Source organism: Melopsittacus undulatus, chromosome 3 (assembly GCF_012275295.1).
Source record: "Melopsittacus undulatus isolate bMelUnd1 chromosome 3, bMelUnd1.mat.Z, whole genome shotgun sequence".
NCBI lineage: Eukaryota > Metazoa > Chordata > Aves > Psittaciformes > Psittaculidae > Melopsittacus > Melopsittacus undulatus.
The window spans coordinates 48,309,593-48,326,296 of NC_047529.1; the positions used below are offsets into that span (position 1 = coordinate 48,309,593).

The following is a 16,704-nucleotide window of genomic DNA, read 5'->3' on the forward strand; positions in this document are numbered from 1 at the left end:
ATGATCAGCAATTTATCATTCATATCGATCCTTGTTTAATGATGAGAACCTTGAAACAAAGCAAGAGCTCAAGCCAAACCTGAAAGATGAATTGAAAGAACTTTCCTAAAGTACCGAGATCAGCACAGCTTACATAAGTATTTTAGTACCCTCTGCTGCTCAGTAATGCTGCAGTGAATCACAAGAGACAGTTTTAATAACAGCACACCCAGGGGAATAATTTTCCTCTTTGCTCAAAGAGCAGAATAGAACTTTTTTCCAAAAACTGCACTAACTCTACACTAATACTGAATACATTCTGGGTCTCAATGTAATTGTTCCCAAAAAGCTCCACTGTGTCTTTACCACTAAATGGAAGTGTTTGAGTACAGAATTTAATCCCCATCAGTAAAGTCAGGTCAAAGATGATCATACTCTGGGTCTATGCTACAAACACAGTCTAACCAGAGCGTCATCAGAACAGATTAAACATACACAGTAATAAACTTAATTCCACTAAGCTTTAGCATGTGAACAACAGTAAAGATTTATCAGTTCCATAAATTTTAAGGGTTGAAGGGACTGTGTCATCTGATCTTCGTCCACACACACCATTAAAACTGGATGAAAGCAAGCATTTCAGGAAGACACTTGATCTGTTTTAAAGACTCCAAAGGCTAAACAATCCCACCCTTTCTCCAGATAAATACACTTGTTTAATTACCTTTTGTTAGGAAATTATATTCTTCCTCTAAGTGTAATTTTAGTCTGTTCCATGCTGTCCCTGCTTCTCAGAGACAGGAGGAAAAGAAGCCAATTTATACACCCTAGCTCCCCGGCTGTTAACCTGGTAAGGCATTGGTGCTACTGCTGCAAGGGCATTGGGAATGAGGAAGATGTTTGCCTGCTGAGAGACAAAGGGTATAATTTCCCAAGAAAAAAAGAAAAAAAAAATCACACAAGTATATGGGGATAGATTTGGGGAATTTCAAAGGCTGACAGGGGCATTTCAAAGGCAAATCTGGCCTCCACAGCTACACCACTCTAATCCAGTTTTATCTGGCACTGATATCTGCTCATGAGGAAGCAGCAAAGCATGACAGTTAAGTCTGCTCTGTATTCTCATGCCACGAAGAGGGTTCTGCCTAGATTTATACCATATATTTCTGTCTAGTTTTTCTGTCTGTTCTTTTGTCCTGGGTTCAGCAGAAGCAGTAATTTTTTCTCCTTCTTAGTAGCTGGTGCAGGGCTGTGGGTTTTGACTTTCAGCCTGGGAACTGCGCTGATAACACCAATGTTTTTAGTTACTGCTCAAATATTTAGTCTCACCAAAGACTTTGTGAGACTCATGCTCTGCCAGGGAGAAGGAGAAGCCAGGAGGAAGCAGATACAGGACACCTGACCCGAACTAGCCAAAGAGGTATTCCATATCACAGCACATCATGCCCAGGATGTAACTGGGAGTTACCCAGAAGGGCACTCACTGCTTGGTTGGGCTGGGTATCGGTGCGTGAGCGGTTGTATTCTCTTCCATTTTTATTTCCATTATCATTATTATTGGTGGTAACAGCAGTGGTTTGTGTTATATCTTATTTGCTGGGTTGTTCTTATCTCAACCCATGGGAGTTACATTCTTTCAATTCTCCCCCCCATCCCTCCGAGAACAGGGGTAAGAAGTGGGGGGGAGTGAGAGAGAGACTGCATGGCTAACTGGTTTTTAAACCACAACATCTTTTAACTCTATGTAGATTTTCTATAGCACTTAAGAAACATGAATACGTCTCTAACTTCAGCCATGCTCGGAGGACCGAATCCTTGCACATCTACACAGTATTTTCCTTTTCCATACCCACTGATCACAACAATTACTGGCTGCTACAACTATCTGAAGGATAGATTAAGGCATCTATTCTATTAATCATGAAGATCTGTGAAGCTCTTTTCCAACCACTGCTTTCCCAAAGTCACGAACTGTTTCGCTGGCTTTCATACATCTTACCTTCAATTTGGTTTTATTAAAGTCTGTACTGTTCACATCTCTGTGCAGGACAACTGGAACCTTCAGTAACAGATGCCCTTCTGTCTTGCATCTCCTCATGACTTAGTTTGTAAACAGGCTTGCATTTTCTGAGAAGTTTTTATATTCTACAGATCTTTGAACTGCGCCAGGCTCATGCTGACTGATGCAGTGGAGTACAGAATGAAAGAACGAACCCTGCTAGTAATAGTCTTAATATTGCTTCTTTTCTGTTAATAACTGCCTTTTGAAAACCACCAGAGACTCATCTTCACATTGCTTCAGGTAAACCCTACTGATTCAATATAATGACAGCTTTTAAAACAATAATCCCATCATCTCATCACCAAATGATGATGAGAGATAACCTATTTCTTTGACAAAGGCTTCCTTCACATAAGACCAGGCTGGTTGTCATGAATCATATCTTTAGTTTCCAGTTCTGTGTTATCAAATTGTGAATTAACCTTTCCATTATTCTGTAGGATTGACAAGTGTCCTTTTTCACGGGAATTCTTAGTAAACTGGAGTCATGCATTGAGTCTTCTAAAACTCTGGAATTAGCCCAATGCACCACAAAAAAAAGGATGAGGAAAATCCCCACTGTAACTCACTTTCAAGGTCTAATTTTGGAAGCAACGACCTCATCTGTTCCAGAAGGGAATGAGACAAACACACATGAATCAGCCCTACACCTTGCTGATAAACTATTTTCCAGAGTTTTTAACCTCCAGTGCTCAATGGCTGACAACTAGTTTGGTTTTGTACATCCCATACCTGAGGATACTGTTTCTCCCAGCATTGTCTTGCAGCGCTTACAAACTACTCTGGTATTTTCCTTTGATTTCTGTAGGACAAAGAAATGTCATTTAAATGGCACTTAGTTATTCTGAAAAAAGAATGCATAATTTTACCATACTCTCCAGAGCAGATAGAGAACTTTGCACTTGTTTCTGTTCTCTTTATGCTTACGTGCACACAGATTTGCACTGACTACTATAGCTTTTTACACTTTGACTTGCTTGCAAGTTTCACACTAGTTTTAAAATCTGGCGATATACACTGACCACACAGCACAACCTGTAATAGCTAAAAGGGGAATCTTATAATGCTGAGTGACTGGATGATAAAATGGCAATGTAAATTTGATCATACAGGCTAAATAATGCACATGAAAAGAAGTATTCCAAAACATATACATATAATACAATGCTGCAATGTGACTAGCATCTATCAGTAAAAAAGTATAGCCACTGTGAAGAGTTTTATAGGAATACCAGCTCACACTGTTCAGCCAAAAGCAGAAAATGTCTACAGAGCATTTTGAATTACTAAGAAACAGCTGAAGAACACATCATAGTGTGATATTCCAGAAAGGTGCGGTGCATTCTGTTCTTGAGCAACCCCACTCTCTCAATTCAAGCAAAACCAGAAAAGATATTGATAAAGAATAATAATCAGAGGTGGAAAACAATTTCCATTTGTGCCAAGAGAGCACACATAATGGGAGAAAGCATGAAAGACAGCTGAGGGTATCAGTGACATACATAAAGTCACAAAAAATTAGGAAAAGCTGAAGAGGAAAGAACATTTACTCTCACAGGCTGTATTATGAAATTATAACCTGGCTTGTATTAAAGAAAAGTATTTGTCACACAATACATAATACAGTTTGGTACTCACTACAGGAAAGTATTTTTCATATTAAAAGTACACACAAGTTCCAAAAAGTCTTCAGAAATTCAGGGGAAGCAGTGTTTATCAAGGGCTTATTATAAACAAAGACTGTGGATAACATCTGGTTCAAGAAGTCTCTACACTGGCCAAAACATCATTCAATACTTGCCTTATGCTTATGCATCCAATGCTGCCCACTGAAAAAGATCTCATTTCTGAATGAACCAGTGATCTGCCCTAGTAGATCCACTGCTTATATTTAAATTCAGTATCAGTATAAAGATACAAGTAAGCACAACTCCTTCTTTAACCCAAAGTCTAATGTCCAGAACTGGTTCTAAGCTGGTTTATTAACCTGGGTGTAGCACAGTAAGTACAACTCTGGTCTGGAAGCAGTCTGTAAATATAATCATAATGATGTTCCTGCATTAATAAACCCTTCTGGAGACCGAAATCCTGAGAACGCAATGAGAAGACATCTAAATTGGATTTTTCAATGTACTCTTCATATAATCAACTTTATTTTTCATGTAGTATACAGTGCATAAAAATACCTACATGTAGTTAAACAACTACTGGTTTATTGGCTTGGTTTGTAAATCCAAACCAGTCATTATCAACTTGAGAAATCATACTGCAGCACATGCCTACAAGAATAGTATCCAAATTTAGCGTAAATTAAACTCATTGAGAGGAAAAATCTCCAAATTTATCTTTTTTCAGTAACCTTTGTAAAATATGGTGACAGTTTCCATGAACTGCACAAAGTACACATGCGCTCCTCAGGGAGCATGGCTTCTCTTCATCATTATCATGCTCCTTAGTGTTCAAGTTTTAAAATGTATGGTGCTGATGCTGATGCATCAGACTGATGTCCAGAACAAACAATGGTGCTCTGTGGCTTTATTACACCAAATTCTTAAAAGAAAAAAAAACCCACAAAAAACAAATAAACAAAAAAATCTCCAACCCCATCAGCAATCAGCATGAAGTAAATCCAATGGCCCTAGCTATGCCAGCTACACTTTTCATCTTACACAGGTAGGTTTTAAGATATGTCCATTACACAGGCTTCAGAACACGGATTGTGGACTTTCAGACTATGCAGATTTCCAAGCACAACCATCTTAATAAAATAAAAAATAAAAAATAATGCACTGTTAATTGATTTAGTCTAATTCAGGTGCCCTGAAGTACATGTGGCTTGCGATTAGGCAGGTGATGAAAGAGATTACAGACAAGTGAAACAGACATCCTGGGCCCATTTTTTCAATTACTGTACGGAAAAGTTTAAGTACGTCCTGCTGCAAAGATAGGGAATTAGTAAACAAGGGAGACAGAGGAGATATACACACCAGTCTGGACCATTAAGTACATTGGTTGTACTTAGTCTAACAGTCTAACAATCTGGCACTAAAATATAGCTGAGTGCCAGATCATATATTGAGGAACAACATGGACAACAAAGCCTATGATGATAACATATAGGAACACTGTAAGGAATAAAGACACAGTGGAAGACAGCAAAAGTCAGAAGAATTTATATGAGTTACTAATGAGATGCTACAAAAGAAGGTGCAAATACGATCTCTGCATAAATTGAATAGTTGAGATGGATAAATGGAAAAATATAACATCTTCAGAATTAATGAGATGATTACTGCAAAAATGGATCTATGAAGTATGCTAAAAATTTGGAAAACTGTTTGGAAAGCTGCTACAAAAATAATTTCTAGGAAATAAATACACTTAGAGATAAAAATAGATATAGAGTTGTAATTCTTAGTGAGCTGAATTTAATAAGAAGGCATGAAAGAGTCAATACAATTAACCACTGAAACATCTTATGAAAGAATGGGATAAGGTTTCCATCATTTGAACTATTAAATCAACACTGGACATCTTTCTCAAAGCTATAGCTCAGACAGAACTGATGGATTTGATGCTGGAAATACCTAACAGAGTTCTCTGGTCTGTACTATGCAAATAATAAAATGAACAGAAAAGACCACTCCACGAAAAACAGAAAGCATCCCACATGGAATGTAAACTTACAATCACAAAGTCCTGCTTGTTTCTCACAAGCCAGGAATCAAACTAAAAGCCCCAAGGAGAGCCTTGTTGATAATAGTCTCTGTTAAAGCTTCAGAGAGCTGCCTGTGTTGAAAGTATAGACCCTTTTTTATGGATATCAGAAAAGACATTTGGTTCATATATCCTTTCCCAATTCCTACCTTGCTACTACTCTCAAACACACACAGTAAAATAACTTGTTTAACTTGCTGAGCAAGGACAAGTAGACAGGGTTTTGTGAAAACCAGTATTTGAGGCTGGTGAAAGTATTTCACAGTACAGGTATACAGATACAGTACTTCCTTGAAAGCTACAACTTGTATGTTTTTTTTTCTGGCTACAGTCACAGGTGCTAGCTGAGAATTGTGCAGTATGGTACCTAAACCCACCACTAACTCATTGTATCATGCTTCAATGGAAAAAGCAATAGTTTTAGCCTGACTAATTAAATCAATATATCTATTTGACAACTTGCAGCTGCTGGCAATCTGCAGATGGAGGTAGATCACCAGCCTAGTATTTTCTGTTTCTGTTCCTCAGGATCCTTGATACAGTGTCAGGGAAAATATTTTCCCCAAGAGATACTATTAGGATGCTGTGAGACCATGTGACGTTTAAAAACTATGTTACACTAGAAGACTAATAGATGTGAAAAATATGTTTGCAATGGACGGATGCAGTCTTGGTCCCACTGGAGGCTGGAAAAGATTGTTTAAGCATCTCTGGTACATTCTTGTTACTATTTTGGTCATAAGCAAACACTTTCCAAAGAACTGCAATGCAATTAAAAAAAGAACTTTCATACTGGGGCAGACTGCAACAGTATTCTCTGAAATGAGAACATTTATGCCAATAGCAATCTATCTTGACTCTAACTTTCTATTACCCATATTATGGAAGAATTTTCTGTTTCAGTATGAGGGTTTTTTTCCTTATTAGTCCAGTTTCTTCTTGTTTACATGGCAAACTAGTGATGCTGGAAATGAGCAAACACAAAATTAAAAAATCATTGCAAGTGTGAAAGATGTAGAAAGAGAGATTTAACACAAACAAGGAAAGAATTCTCAACTTCAATGTAAGTTTAGGAAGCAAACATGAAAATTCATCACACTAAAGTACTGTTGTATGCCTCTGACAGAAAATAGCCTCCTCCCTTATTCGAAAGTTCTGCTGTTTTCCTGGTTTGACCCACGTGTCAGTAACATCTTTGTCCCACATCCTTTTATCATGTTTCTGCCCCCAAACCAACCCTATTCTGGCAAGCATTCTCTTTGGTTGATTGAAGGAGAATGTTGGGCAGACTGCTCCCCTGTCTCTGGGTTGCAATATGAACTCCATGAACCCTGCTTCTTCCTGTCTTTGTTCCCATTGTTCTAAGACCTTTTTTTGTGACTACTGAAACGTGAGATAATTAATTTTGGAGACCTCTGGCAGAAAGCATTGTCCTCCTGGAAATTCAGAATCTTCTGCTCAGGCCCCTTCTTAAGGATACTTAGAAAAATAACTTCAATTGCCACAGAGTTAATCCAAATTAATCTGCTTCTCCCATGCTGATATCCTTTCAGGGTATCAGTTCTTATTTTCCTCACCACATACTCTGCTTTTCAAAGAACAATGGAACAAGAAACCAAAGACCAAAGCTGCAGCACCTGCAGACAGGGACCATAGGACAGAACTGTTCCCCAAGCAGATGGCTTGCTGGGATGCATTGCACCAGCAACCACTGATCTGTGAGAATCCCAGTGATTTAATGGGGAACAATACAAATCCCTAATGATGATAAGCAGCAGACAGGAATCAGAGTCTCTGGTGTTACTTCTCAACAGATTAAAAGTTTCAGGTTGGGAATCTGTACATAGCTAGTCATCAGCTGCAACAGGCATAAATTGCCAAGCCAGCAACCATTCCCACAACTGCAGAAGGATTTCAGTAATTAGGTATATAATACATAGTATTAGAAGAAAAGATGGTATCTACAGGTGCAAACTTTGTCAGCACAAATACAGACAAGCAGTAGATTAACAGAAAAGACTTTACTGAAATGTAGGCTTTGGTGAACTACCTGGATATTCTGGTAGAAGATTATTGCTTGACTTTTTATATAAGTGGTAGACTCCCAAGATGAGTAAAGCACTGAATTTTCTTTCTCCATGGGCTTTGTCCCACCACTGAGACATCAGTATCCCTACAAATTCTTTTTTCCTGTGCAACAATAAATTTTGGTGTTTCTAAGCCAAATGACAGTCTTCTTCCTAGAGAATCAACATTAGGATCTATCCCCCACAGAACATCTCAGAAACATTAAGATGAAGAATTATAATCTGCGGTGGCAAGTCACTTTCACTAGACAGAGCTAGTCAAACAAACTCCATTTCCTTACTATATTCTAAGAGTATAAAATAGCCACATCTGAACCCAAAACTCATTCTGATTTTAATTTTTAGAGCTGAAAAAAAATAATAAAAATCACACCTTCCTTTGATCACATTTATGGTTATGCATCCAGTCAGAATTTAAGAAGAAGAAACAGTCTTACTCCAGTTTCCTCCTCATTCTTCACTCCACTACCCTTTGACAAATGCCTAACCCATTACAGTTGTTACCTGACTAAATGTTGGTGTCCTTCACTTGGGATATATTTTTGGGGAAATATTTGGGTTTAGAACTACATAACTAAACAGTTTCTAATTCAGTTTATAGGAAGACATTTTTCTTGCATATCTAGGTCAGTATCAAGACCATGGTGCATGCTTTAGTAAATGTAAATCATAGCTTAGAATATTTTCTGGTTTCTCTACAAAAGAATGTCAACAACTTCCTATGACCTTCAAAACAGCTCTATAATACATACAAATTAAACAAACAAATGACAAGAAAGTGTTTTACAATGAAAAAAGTCCAAATACATTCACTTAAGAATTATTCAAACAAAATACTTCACCAAGTTGGAGCGACTCTGAGAAGTATGGTGTCCACTGTCTGAGCAGCATATGGGAGATTCAGGCACATATGATTCACTTCCTGAATTCACCAGAAAAAAAGTGTCACCAAGAAAACAGTCACCATACTGAGGGTGCAAAGTGCTTCTGGCGAAGGGGTTGGGGTGACAACACCACTCTTCAACTAAAGCACTCCAGTTTTCACTTGGTAGAGGAAGGACTCTGAGGAATTTCCTAAAATGGAAGAAGAAAAAAATATATTTCAATATATTACATTATTTTATAAGACACTAAAAGAGAGTTTAGACTCCTTACAAAAAAAGTGGGAAGTATAGCATTTTCTCAAAAGCAAGTGCTTGAACCACCTTTCAGTCAAAAGCACTTTCTTTGGATGCTTTTTGAGAAAGCAATGGCTGTATTTTTCCTCCTACGTTTGTGATGAAGCATTTCCCAAGGGGACATCTCCAACGATTATAAGGCAGAAATTGGCATAAACTCTCTTGAAATGCGTCACCTCGCAAAAATAAAACAGTTCTAGCCAGTCATGAAAAATATAACAAGGGATATTTTGCAATTACAGTTATTATTACTTCTTGTAAAGTTCCCTTGTACTAAGTGTTGATATAAAAACTACAGAAACAGATTGCTGCAACAGCAAGGGAAAGCACGTCCTCTGAAGCCACTCAAAGTCAAACACCAGACTTGGAAAAAGCTAAATCCTGACAAAAATACCACAGGATACCTTCATCTAAAAAAAAAAAAAAAAAGGATAATGCAATCTTAATTTAGATTTAGATTCAAGATTCAACTTTCAGAAGTCACATGCAAAATAAAACTCAAATCCCTTTCTTCTGAGACTGTCTCCAAGACAGATCCACTGCTGGCCAAAGCCAAGCCCATTGGTGATGGTGGTAGTGCCTCTGTGATAACATATTTAAGGGAAAAAACTGCTGTGTAACAGCAGCCAGGAGAGAGAATATATGAGAAAAACAGCTCTGCAGACACCAGTATCACTGAAGGAGGGTAGAGGTGCTCCAGGTACCAGAGCAGAGATTTCCCTGCAGCCCATGGTGAGGCAGGTTGTTCCCTGCAACCCATGGAGGTCCATGGTGGAACAGATCTCCACCTGCAGCCCATGGAGGACTCCACACCAGAGCAAGGGGATGTGCCCAAAGGAGGCTGTGACCCCATAGGAAGCCTGTGCTGGAGAAGGCTTCTGGCAGGACCAAGTGGAGAGAAGAGCCCACACTGAAATAAGTTTGTTGACTGGACTTGTGACCCTGGGGCAGAACCTACACTGGAGCAGCCAGCTCCTGAAGGACTGCACCCCATGGAAGGGACCCATGTTGGAGCAGTATGTGAAGAACTGTGGTCTGGGGCAGGACTCACGCTAACATTATATTGTACTTTAGTTTAGTTATTAAACTGTTCTTATCTCAATCTACATGTTTTACATTCTTCCAATTCTCCCAATCCTGCCTGGGGGAAGGATTAGGGAGACGAGTGAGTAGCTGCATGGTACTTAAGTACCAGCTGGGTTTAAACTATGGCAATAATATATTAATTTTTCCCTGAGTCTGTTGTGCTTGAGACAGCAATTGGTAAATGATCTCTCCCTGTCCTTATCTCCACCCATGAGCCTTTCATTATATTTTCTCTCCCTTCTCCAGTTGAGGAAGGCAGTGATAGAGCAGATTTGGTGGGCACCTGGTGTCCAGCCACAGTCAACCCACCACTAGCCTTTAAGAATTACTTCATGACAGAAATAAAGCCTTAAAAAATTATTTTATATATGAGCTACATTTAGTGTAACTGGCAGGGGAGAAAGAAAAAAGAAAGTATCCCAAGTTCTCTGCAGCTCTTAAATCATGGAAAAAAACCCCCAACAGAACATCTAATCACTTCCTCTAATGTGGGTAATGTAAGGGTAATGTAGAAGAATCCAACAGCATAACCTCAGCCTCTGAAGAGCTATCAGATTCCTGGAAAGAAATAGACTAAGCCAGGGAATTTTAAGAAAGGTATAAAGTCCATTTTCTTGCATCAAGGAAGAAGCACTTACATTTAAGCCATTACTAACATATTTCTCTAGTCTTTAAAATGATGGCTTCCTCTGCAGCCTCTAACAGTAAATACAAAAAACTTTAGAATACATTTGAGGTTTGGTTTGTTGTTTTTTTTTCTTTTAAGCTAAATTCCCCTCACTTCAACTGAAGACTACTGACACCTTCTTTGCAGCAACTTTTTACACATTGGAAGTTTTGCGTCTTCTCTGCAGCCTTATCTAAAATAAATCCCACTTATTTCAATTTCTTCTCAAAGGCAGAATTTTCTAGGCATTAGTTTTTTTCTTATTATAGACCCTTTCCTATTAATTCACACTTCAGTTAGTTTCCCCTCAAACAGCTCCATAACTTCCCTTCAATCACAGGGTCTGTGTTATCACTGTCATATTTACTCTCCCTGGAGAGACCAAATACAAATTCTGTAGCTAAAAGTACTGACTACACTCCTGTGTTCCTTTTGGAAGAGCTGGAACAGAAGGTGCTGGATACACTGGCAGCTCCACTCTTCTACCCTTGTCTTAGTATTTTTAGTGATATCATTTGAGGGACTCAAAGGTTTCCTGCAAGGAGTAATACCAAGCAAAGAGTAATGAAAATGCCTTCTTTCTTTTTCCTTTATCAAAAATTCTGACTGCATCACATTATACGATGCAGAACCGAAAGATGTAAACTCCATGCATATGAATTTGATGTGCTAAAATTCAGGAAAACACCCACTCAGAGACAAAAATACAAAAGTGCAAAATGTTTTGAAAGGAAATGTTACTGACTAGAAATTAGAAGTTTCATTACTCTACAAATGTATCAAAATAAGACTTATTACTAGACTTTCTGATGAGACATTTCAGAAGAGAAAGTCAGGAAATCCTCATTCAGTTACATTCAAGCCAGCCATAAATCCATATGTAGGACAAGAAAGTAACAGGAGTTTACCACATTTTTATTATCATTATGTGTATTAGGAGTGACATATATCATAACGGCTGCAGGTGCATCTCTAACAGTTCTTATATATCCAGCTGAAGCTGTCAGCATTGTTTACCAGAAGAGCCAGAAAATGCAGAAGCTTTTCATTAAAATTCTCATTCACTCTGCAGACTTTGTAAGGAAGCGAAGTAAGGCTGAGTTACACAGCTAAGAAACAGCTCTTCTGTTTCCCAAATTCAGCATCCCTGAACTATGTGGATGTTGGCTTTGCTTAACAGGTAGAAGGGAGCTGTGGACAACATCACCATTCTGAGCAGCCATTCTACAATTACAGCATGATGACTGAAGGGAATTTATAAGAGACTGAGCAGAACTGAAGAGGATCCCTGAAAGTGTAGAGGAAGAAAGAAGCTCAGGCTCAAATTTTCAGGGTTTTATTCTCTTCAACATACCAAAAATGTCAACTTCTAATAGACTATGTGTATTTTTTAAATCAATGAAAATTATGAGTATCTGCAATATTTCCAAGCCAAAATGTTACAGCTTTTTGTTTGTACCACAAAACCAGAAGCAATTATGACAACTGCAAAGAGATTCTGTATGAACAAAAAGCATAGCTCTCAAAGCAGAAATTTTACACATACGGACGTCCAGCTACAAAAGTCCAGCTTGTCACCCAAAGACAAGCAGGAAAAGAATCCAGATTTCCCAGGTTCCAGGGCAAAGCACCAACTCCCTTTGTAAGGTATTTCTGCTTTCCAGACAGAAATCAAGAAATAAATGAGTAAATGAAAAACTGTTTTAGGTAATTTTGCTTTTAGTCATCCATAGTGCTTCAAAAGTGTTCTCATCTATCAATTTCAAACTAAATACCTTTCAGGTGTCTCTCTAAGTACACAAAATAACATGAATACCAAGCACTATGGCGTTTATCACTATAAATACAAGACACTGCAGTACTCACCGGTCTTTTACTAAGATGTCTCCACATGACTGACAGTAAAAGACATAATTCGTCTGGGGTTTAAGGCTTTCCCTCCAAGTAGAAGACAAATCTGTAGACAGAAGACATACTAGTCTTAAAAACTGTGTAAAACTTTCAGATACTTGTACAGAAAAATCCTGCCAAGTACCTCAAACTAATGAAATTTGAGAATCTAACAAACAAAACAAATGCTGACATTTTAAACACTGCCTTTATTTATTTTCCTGTAGAAGCAAGTACTGAGATTTAGGAAAAACTTGCCATCTCCACCTCATGCCCCATACTGTTAAGAATACATTAATAATTATTTTAAAGGTGCAATTCCTCTCCACAGGGGTAGCTGAGGTATCGATATCATAAATTAAAATTCAATGCCACCGTTTTTAATGATATTTCTGCTAATCAGCGTCTCTGCAGTATGAGAACACATCACAATATGTAACCCAAAATAGTCAGAGCTTGGGGGGGGGGGGGGGGGGGTAGAGAGAGGAATGCATTAACTTAAAATATTCAGGCAAGTAAGATACCAACTACTGTGGTACCACCTGAGGAACAGATAGTGAGCAATACCCTCTGCAGGCCAGCAAAGCAAAAACAGTCTCACAAAAGCCAGCTTAGACAACTTTTCCAAATTAAAAAGGAGCTATAAAAGCCTCCACAAATCATCAAATAACATGAGGTGGAGAAAAGTAAAACTGTAAGCCTAGATCTATATATGATTATGTTCTGAGCTGTCCACTTTCTCAAGCTTAAGAATCAAAGTATATTCTCAGCACTGACATTCAGTATTTACGATTCAGGTTGAAAGCACGTATGAAAAGTACTTTAAAAGGTTGAAGAACTTCATGGAAGAGGCAACTGGTTTTCCATACTAATACAAAACATTAAAGGTAACTAAGGTTATCCAATGCAGGTATCAATTACCATCTCGTTTGCATACATGTTTTTCATTCGAATGACTTTCAAAGGTAAATTTTAAAAACCTGATCTTTGGTCTTTTGAAGTATGCCTTCATGTGTCCTTAATTAAGACACATTAAATAAATTTTATATAATTAAACTGTCAAAGTATATGCATAATTACTGATTAATGTAAAGATACAACCTCGGCATACCGTAAAATCAAGAGTATTCCACCTTGTTTCTGGTACTGAAGCCATTATTGTACATCACGTACTTTACTGGTAGTATCTACTTCAAAACCACAGAACAACTTTGTGTTATTTAATATATCTTTCTGTATCATGACCTATTAAATAAATCTAAACTCATTGAACTTCTAAGCTAGAATTAAAACACCAGCTACTATGCAATCACACACCAGATCTGAATTAGCATCTTCGAAATAAAGAAAGTAACTTTGCCTAAGTTACCTGCAACATTAAACTGTAAACTGAGGCTGTGAAAACAAGCTCCAACACAAAATCACAATCCTTTATGACGAAGTGGCCTGTGACAACCTTAGCACGATAGACTGGATGAATCATGTTACTGCATTTTCAGCTACCAAACACGGAATAGGAGGGAAAGGAAATAATTTTGAAGTAATCTGAGACAGCACGGGGGAAGAACTGAGAGCAGTTCTCAAAACACCTACACAGAACACTTACTCAGCAACTGTTTCCCTTTCATTATGCCACTTTCTGTGATTTTCATTTTTTAAAACTGACAGTCTTACTAAATTTTACCAGTTCCTATTTAAATCTTCTATTCAGAGCTAAAGAGCATTTTAGAAAAAGCAACAGCATGCTTCTTTAAAGGGCCATGGAGTGACAGGACAAGAGAGAATGGCTTAAACTGAAAAGAGGGTAGACTTAGATCAGACATAGAGTTTTTTTATCGTTAGGGTGCTGAGGCACTGGCACAGGTTGCCCAGAGAAGCTGTGGCTGCCCCATCCCTGGCAGTGTTCAAGGCCAGGTTTGACGGGGCTTTGCGCAACCTGGTCTAATGGAAGGTGTCCCTGTCCGCGGCAGGGGGGTTGGAACTAGGCGATCTTTAAGTCCCATTCCAATGCCAACCACACCGTAACTCTATGATTTAAAGCTGTAACGTTTCAGGTAACCCTAAGCAAGGCAGCATCTTCTTTAAGCCACGGGCTACACTACCTCCCCCCGGCCCGCGCCCCCTTTCTTACCAGCGCCCGGAGGCGGACAGCGCAGGCGCATGCGCAGGTGGAGGCCGTCGCCGGAGAGGCAGCGGAGGCCGCGGCAGGAGGATGGGGCTAGCCTGACCTCTGGCGGCAACGTCGCCGCCTCGCAGCTCCGGCCGCTTTTCACTTCCACACGGTCAGCGGCCACCGATACATCCACCGGCGAGCTCGTGGGGTTCGCCTCGCTGGGGACGTAAAGCAGGGGGTTTACCTCTGAGAGAAGATGTCAGGGCGAGCTGCTGCTTGATGCAGGCAGGACAAAGCGGGAGAAAAGAACCCCAGGGCTAAGGGACCTGAGCTGGGCTTAAGCCCCCGCATCGCTGTACAGCCTCAGCGTCAGGTGGAGGGGTCGCGGGACGCCTCGCCCGCAGCCCGGGTACACTGAGCATGGGGTCAGCCTGCAGCTCCTCCGCGGCCCGGCACCCACGCGGTAAACTGGGGTCTCCTCTCGGGGCGAACAGCAATCGAGAGAAATAAAGCATGGCTCTCAAGAAGCATTTATTTGCAGAGTAACTCAAGCTCTTCCGAGCTGCGCAAGAAGAGAACAGCAGCGGGAGACTCCGGTGCACAATACGGTTGTCCCACCACCACCTCCTGTTCAAGGCTAAGGACACCAAAAGCCAGACCCGCCGCCCCACTGACCCACCCTGCCGTCCCACCCTCTACCCTCCACTCCCCCGGCACTGGCTGCTCTCCACGGCCCGAGCAGCGGAAGGCGGGCAGCGCCCCGCACTACCGGATAACCAGCAACGCGCTCTGCGTCCCGCGCCTGATCTCCAGCAGCAGCCCAGCCGCCATGCCCGTATGGCAGCGGCTCCCGCAGGAAGCGACGCTCCAGCCCGGTGCATGCGGGGAGCGCCCGGCCGCCACAGCGCCTCCTGCAGCTCGGCGGCTCCCCGGGGTGGCTGCCGCACATCACCCGCTCGCTCCGCGGTCGGCTGTAGGGTAGGGCCGCCGTGCCCGGGACTAGGTCCTGGAGTCCCCAGGGCGAGGCCTGCGCAGAGTTCCCTGGCGGGTAGCCGCTCCAGGGCTCGGCTGGCCTCACGGGGTTTTGTTATGCCCAGCCTGAACCTCTTGTGTGTCGACTTCTGTATGTCCTGCCACTCCGCTGTGAGGAGAATGGTTCAGCTTCTCTGGCATCTCCCCATAGGCACTGGGAGCTGTCGTGAGTCCCACCACCCCTAGCTAGGATGGAGTTTCCTCACAGCGCTCTGTATGATGCTGTGCTTAGGACTTGTGACTGAATAGCTTTGGTACCACGCTAGTGTTTCAGCTGTTCCTGAGCAGCCTCTGTATACTGTCAAGGCCACCTCAGTGTCTCACTTCACTTGGTCCAACAAATAGGCTGGATATAGAGAAGAAGCTGGGATGTGGGAGATGTAGAACAACTGACTCGAGTTTACCTGAGAGGTATCCCACAGCGCATAGTATTGTGCTCAGCAGTAAGAACTGGGGAGGCAGTCTTTCCAAAATGGCCATTGCTTGGAGATTTGGCTGGGCATCAGCAGTCTGCTTGTGGGATTCGGTGAGTGATTGTATGCTTTTGTGGGGGTTTATTTTCATCTTCACTTACCACAACTTTTCTTGCTGTTCTGGATCTTCTGCAGAGCAGTGAGCAGTGAGGCTCGGGTCAAACATTATGAGCAGAGGCCTCTGCCAGCCCAGGTGCAGGCTCCCTACTGAGTGCTGGGGACTGCATCATGTGGCATATCACTGCACCACCACCCACCCTTGCCCTTGCAAACAAACCCCTCTCCACCCATTCTTGCAACATTCCAAGTCCACCCAAATTCTTCCTGATCCAGGCTCACACAGCTCTTGAATGCTGTCACGCTGCACTCATACCAGACAGACCCTTGACATAGAAGTCTCCTGCTCTGGGGTGAGGCTTC

General features: G+C 40.9%; 1 protein-coding gene across 1 annotated transcript in view; it reads right to left on the bottom strand.

Moving 5' to 3' along the window:
• The window catches only part of UBE3D (ubiquitin protein ligase E3D), an 83,450-nt gene extending 67,159 nt beyond the window's left edge, over positions 1-16,291 (bottom strand). The window contains exons 1-6 of the mRNA XM_034060745.1: positions 16,216-16,291; positions 15,549-15,717; positions 14,798-14,997; positions 12,643-12,733; positions 8,688-8,919; positions 2,774-2,843 (exon numbers count right to left, since the gene is read on the bottom strand). Of these exons, the coding sequence (XP_033916636.1) occupies positions 2,774-2,843; positions 8,688-8,919; positions 12,643-12,733; positions 14,798-14,997; positions 15,549-15,717; positions 16,216-16,291 (838 nt within the window). The remainder of the gene's footprint in view (positions 1-2,773; positions 2,844-8,687; positions 8,920-12,642; positions 12,734-14,797; positions 14,998-15,548; positions 15,718-16,215) is intronic.
• Positions 16,292-16,704: the final 413 nt, after the last annotated feature.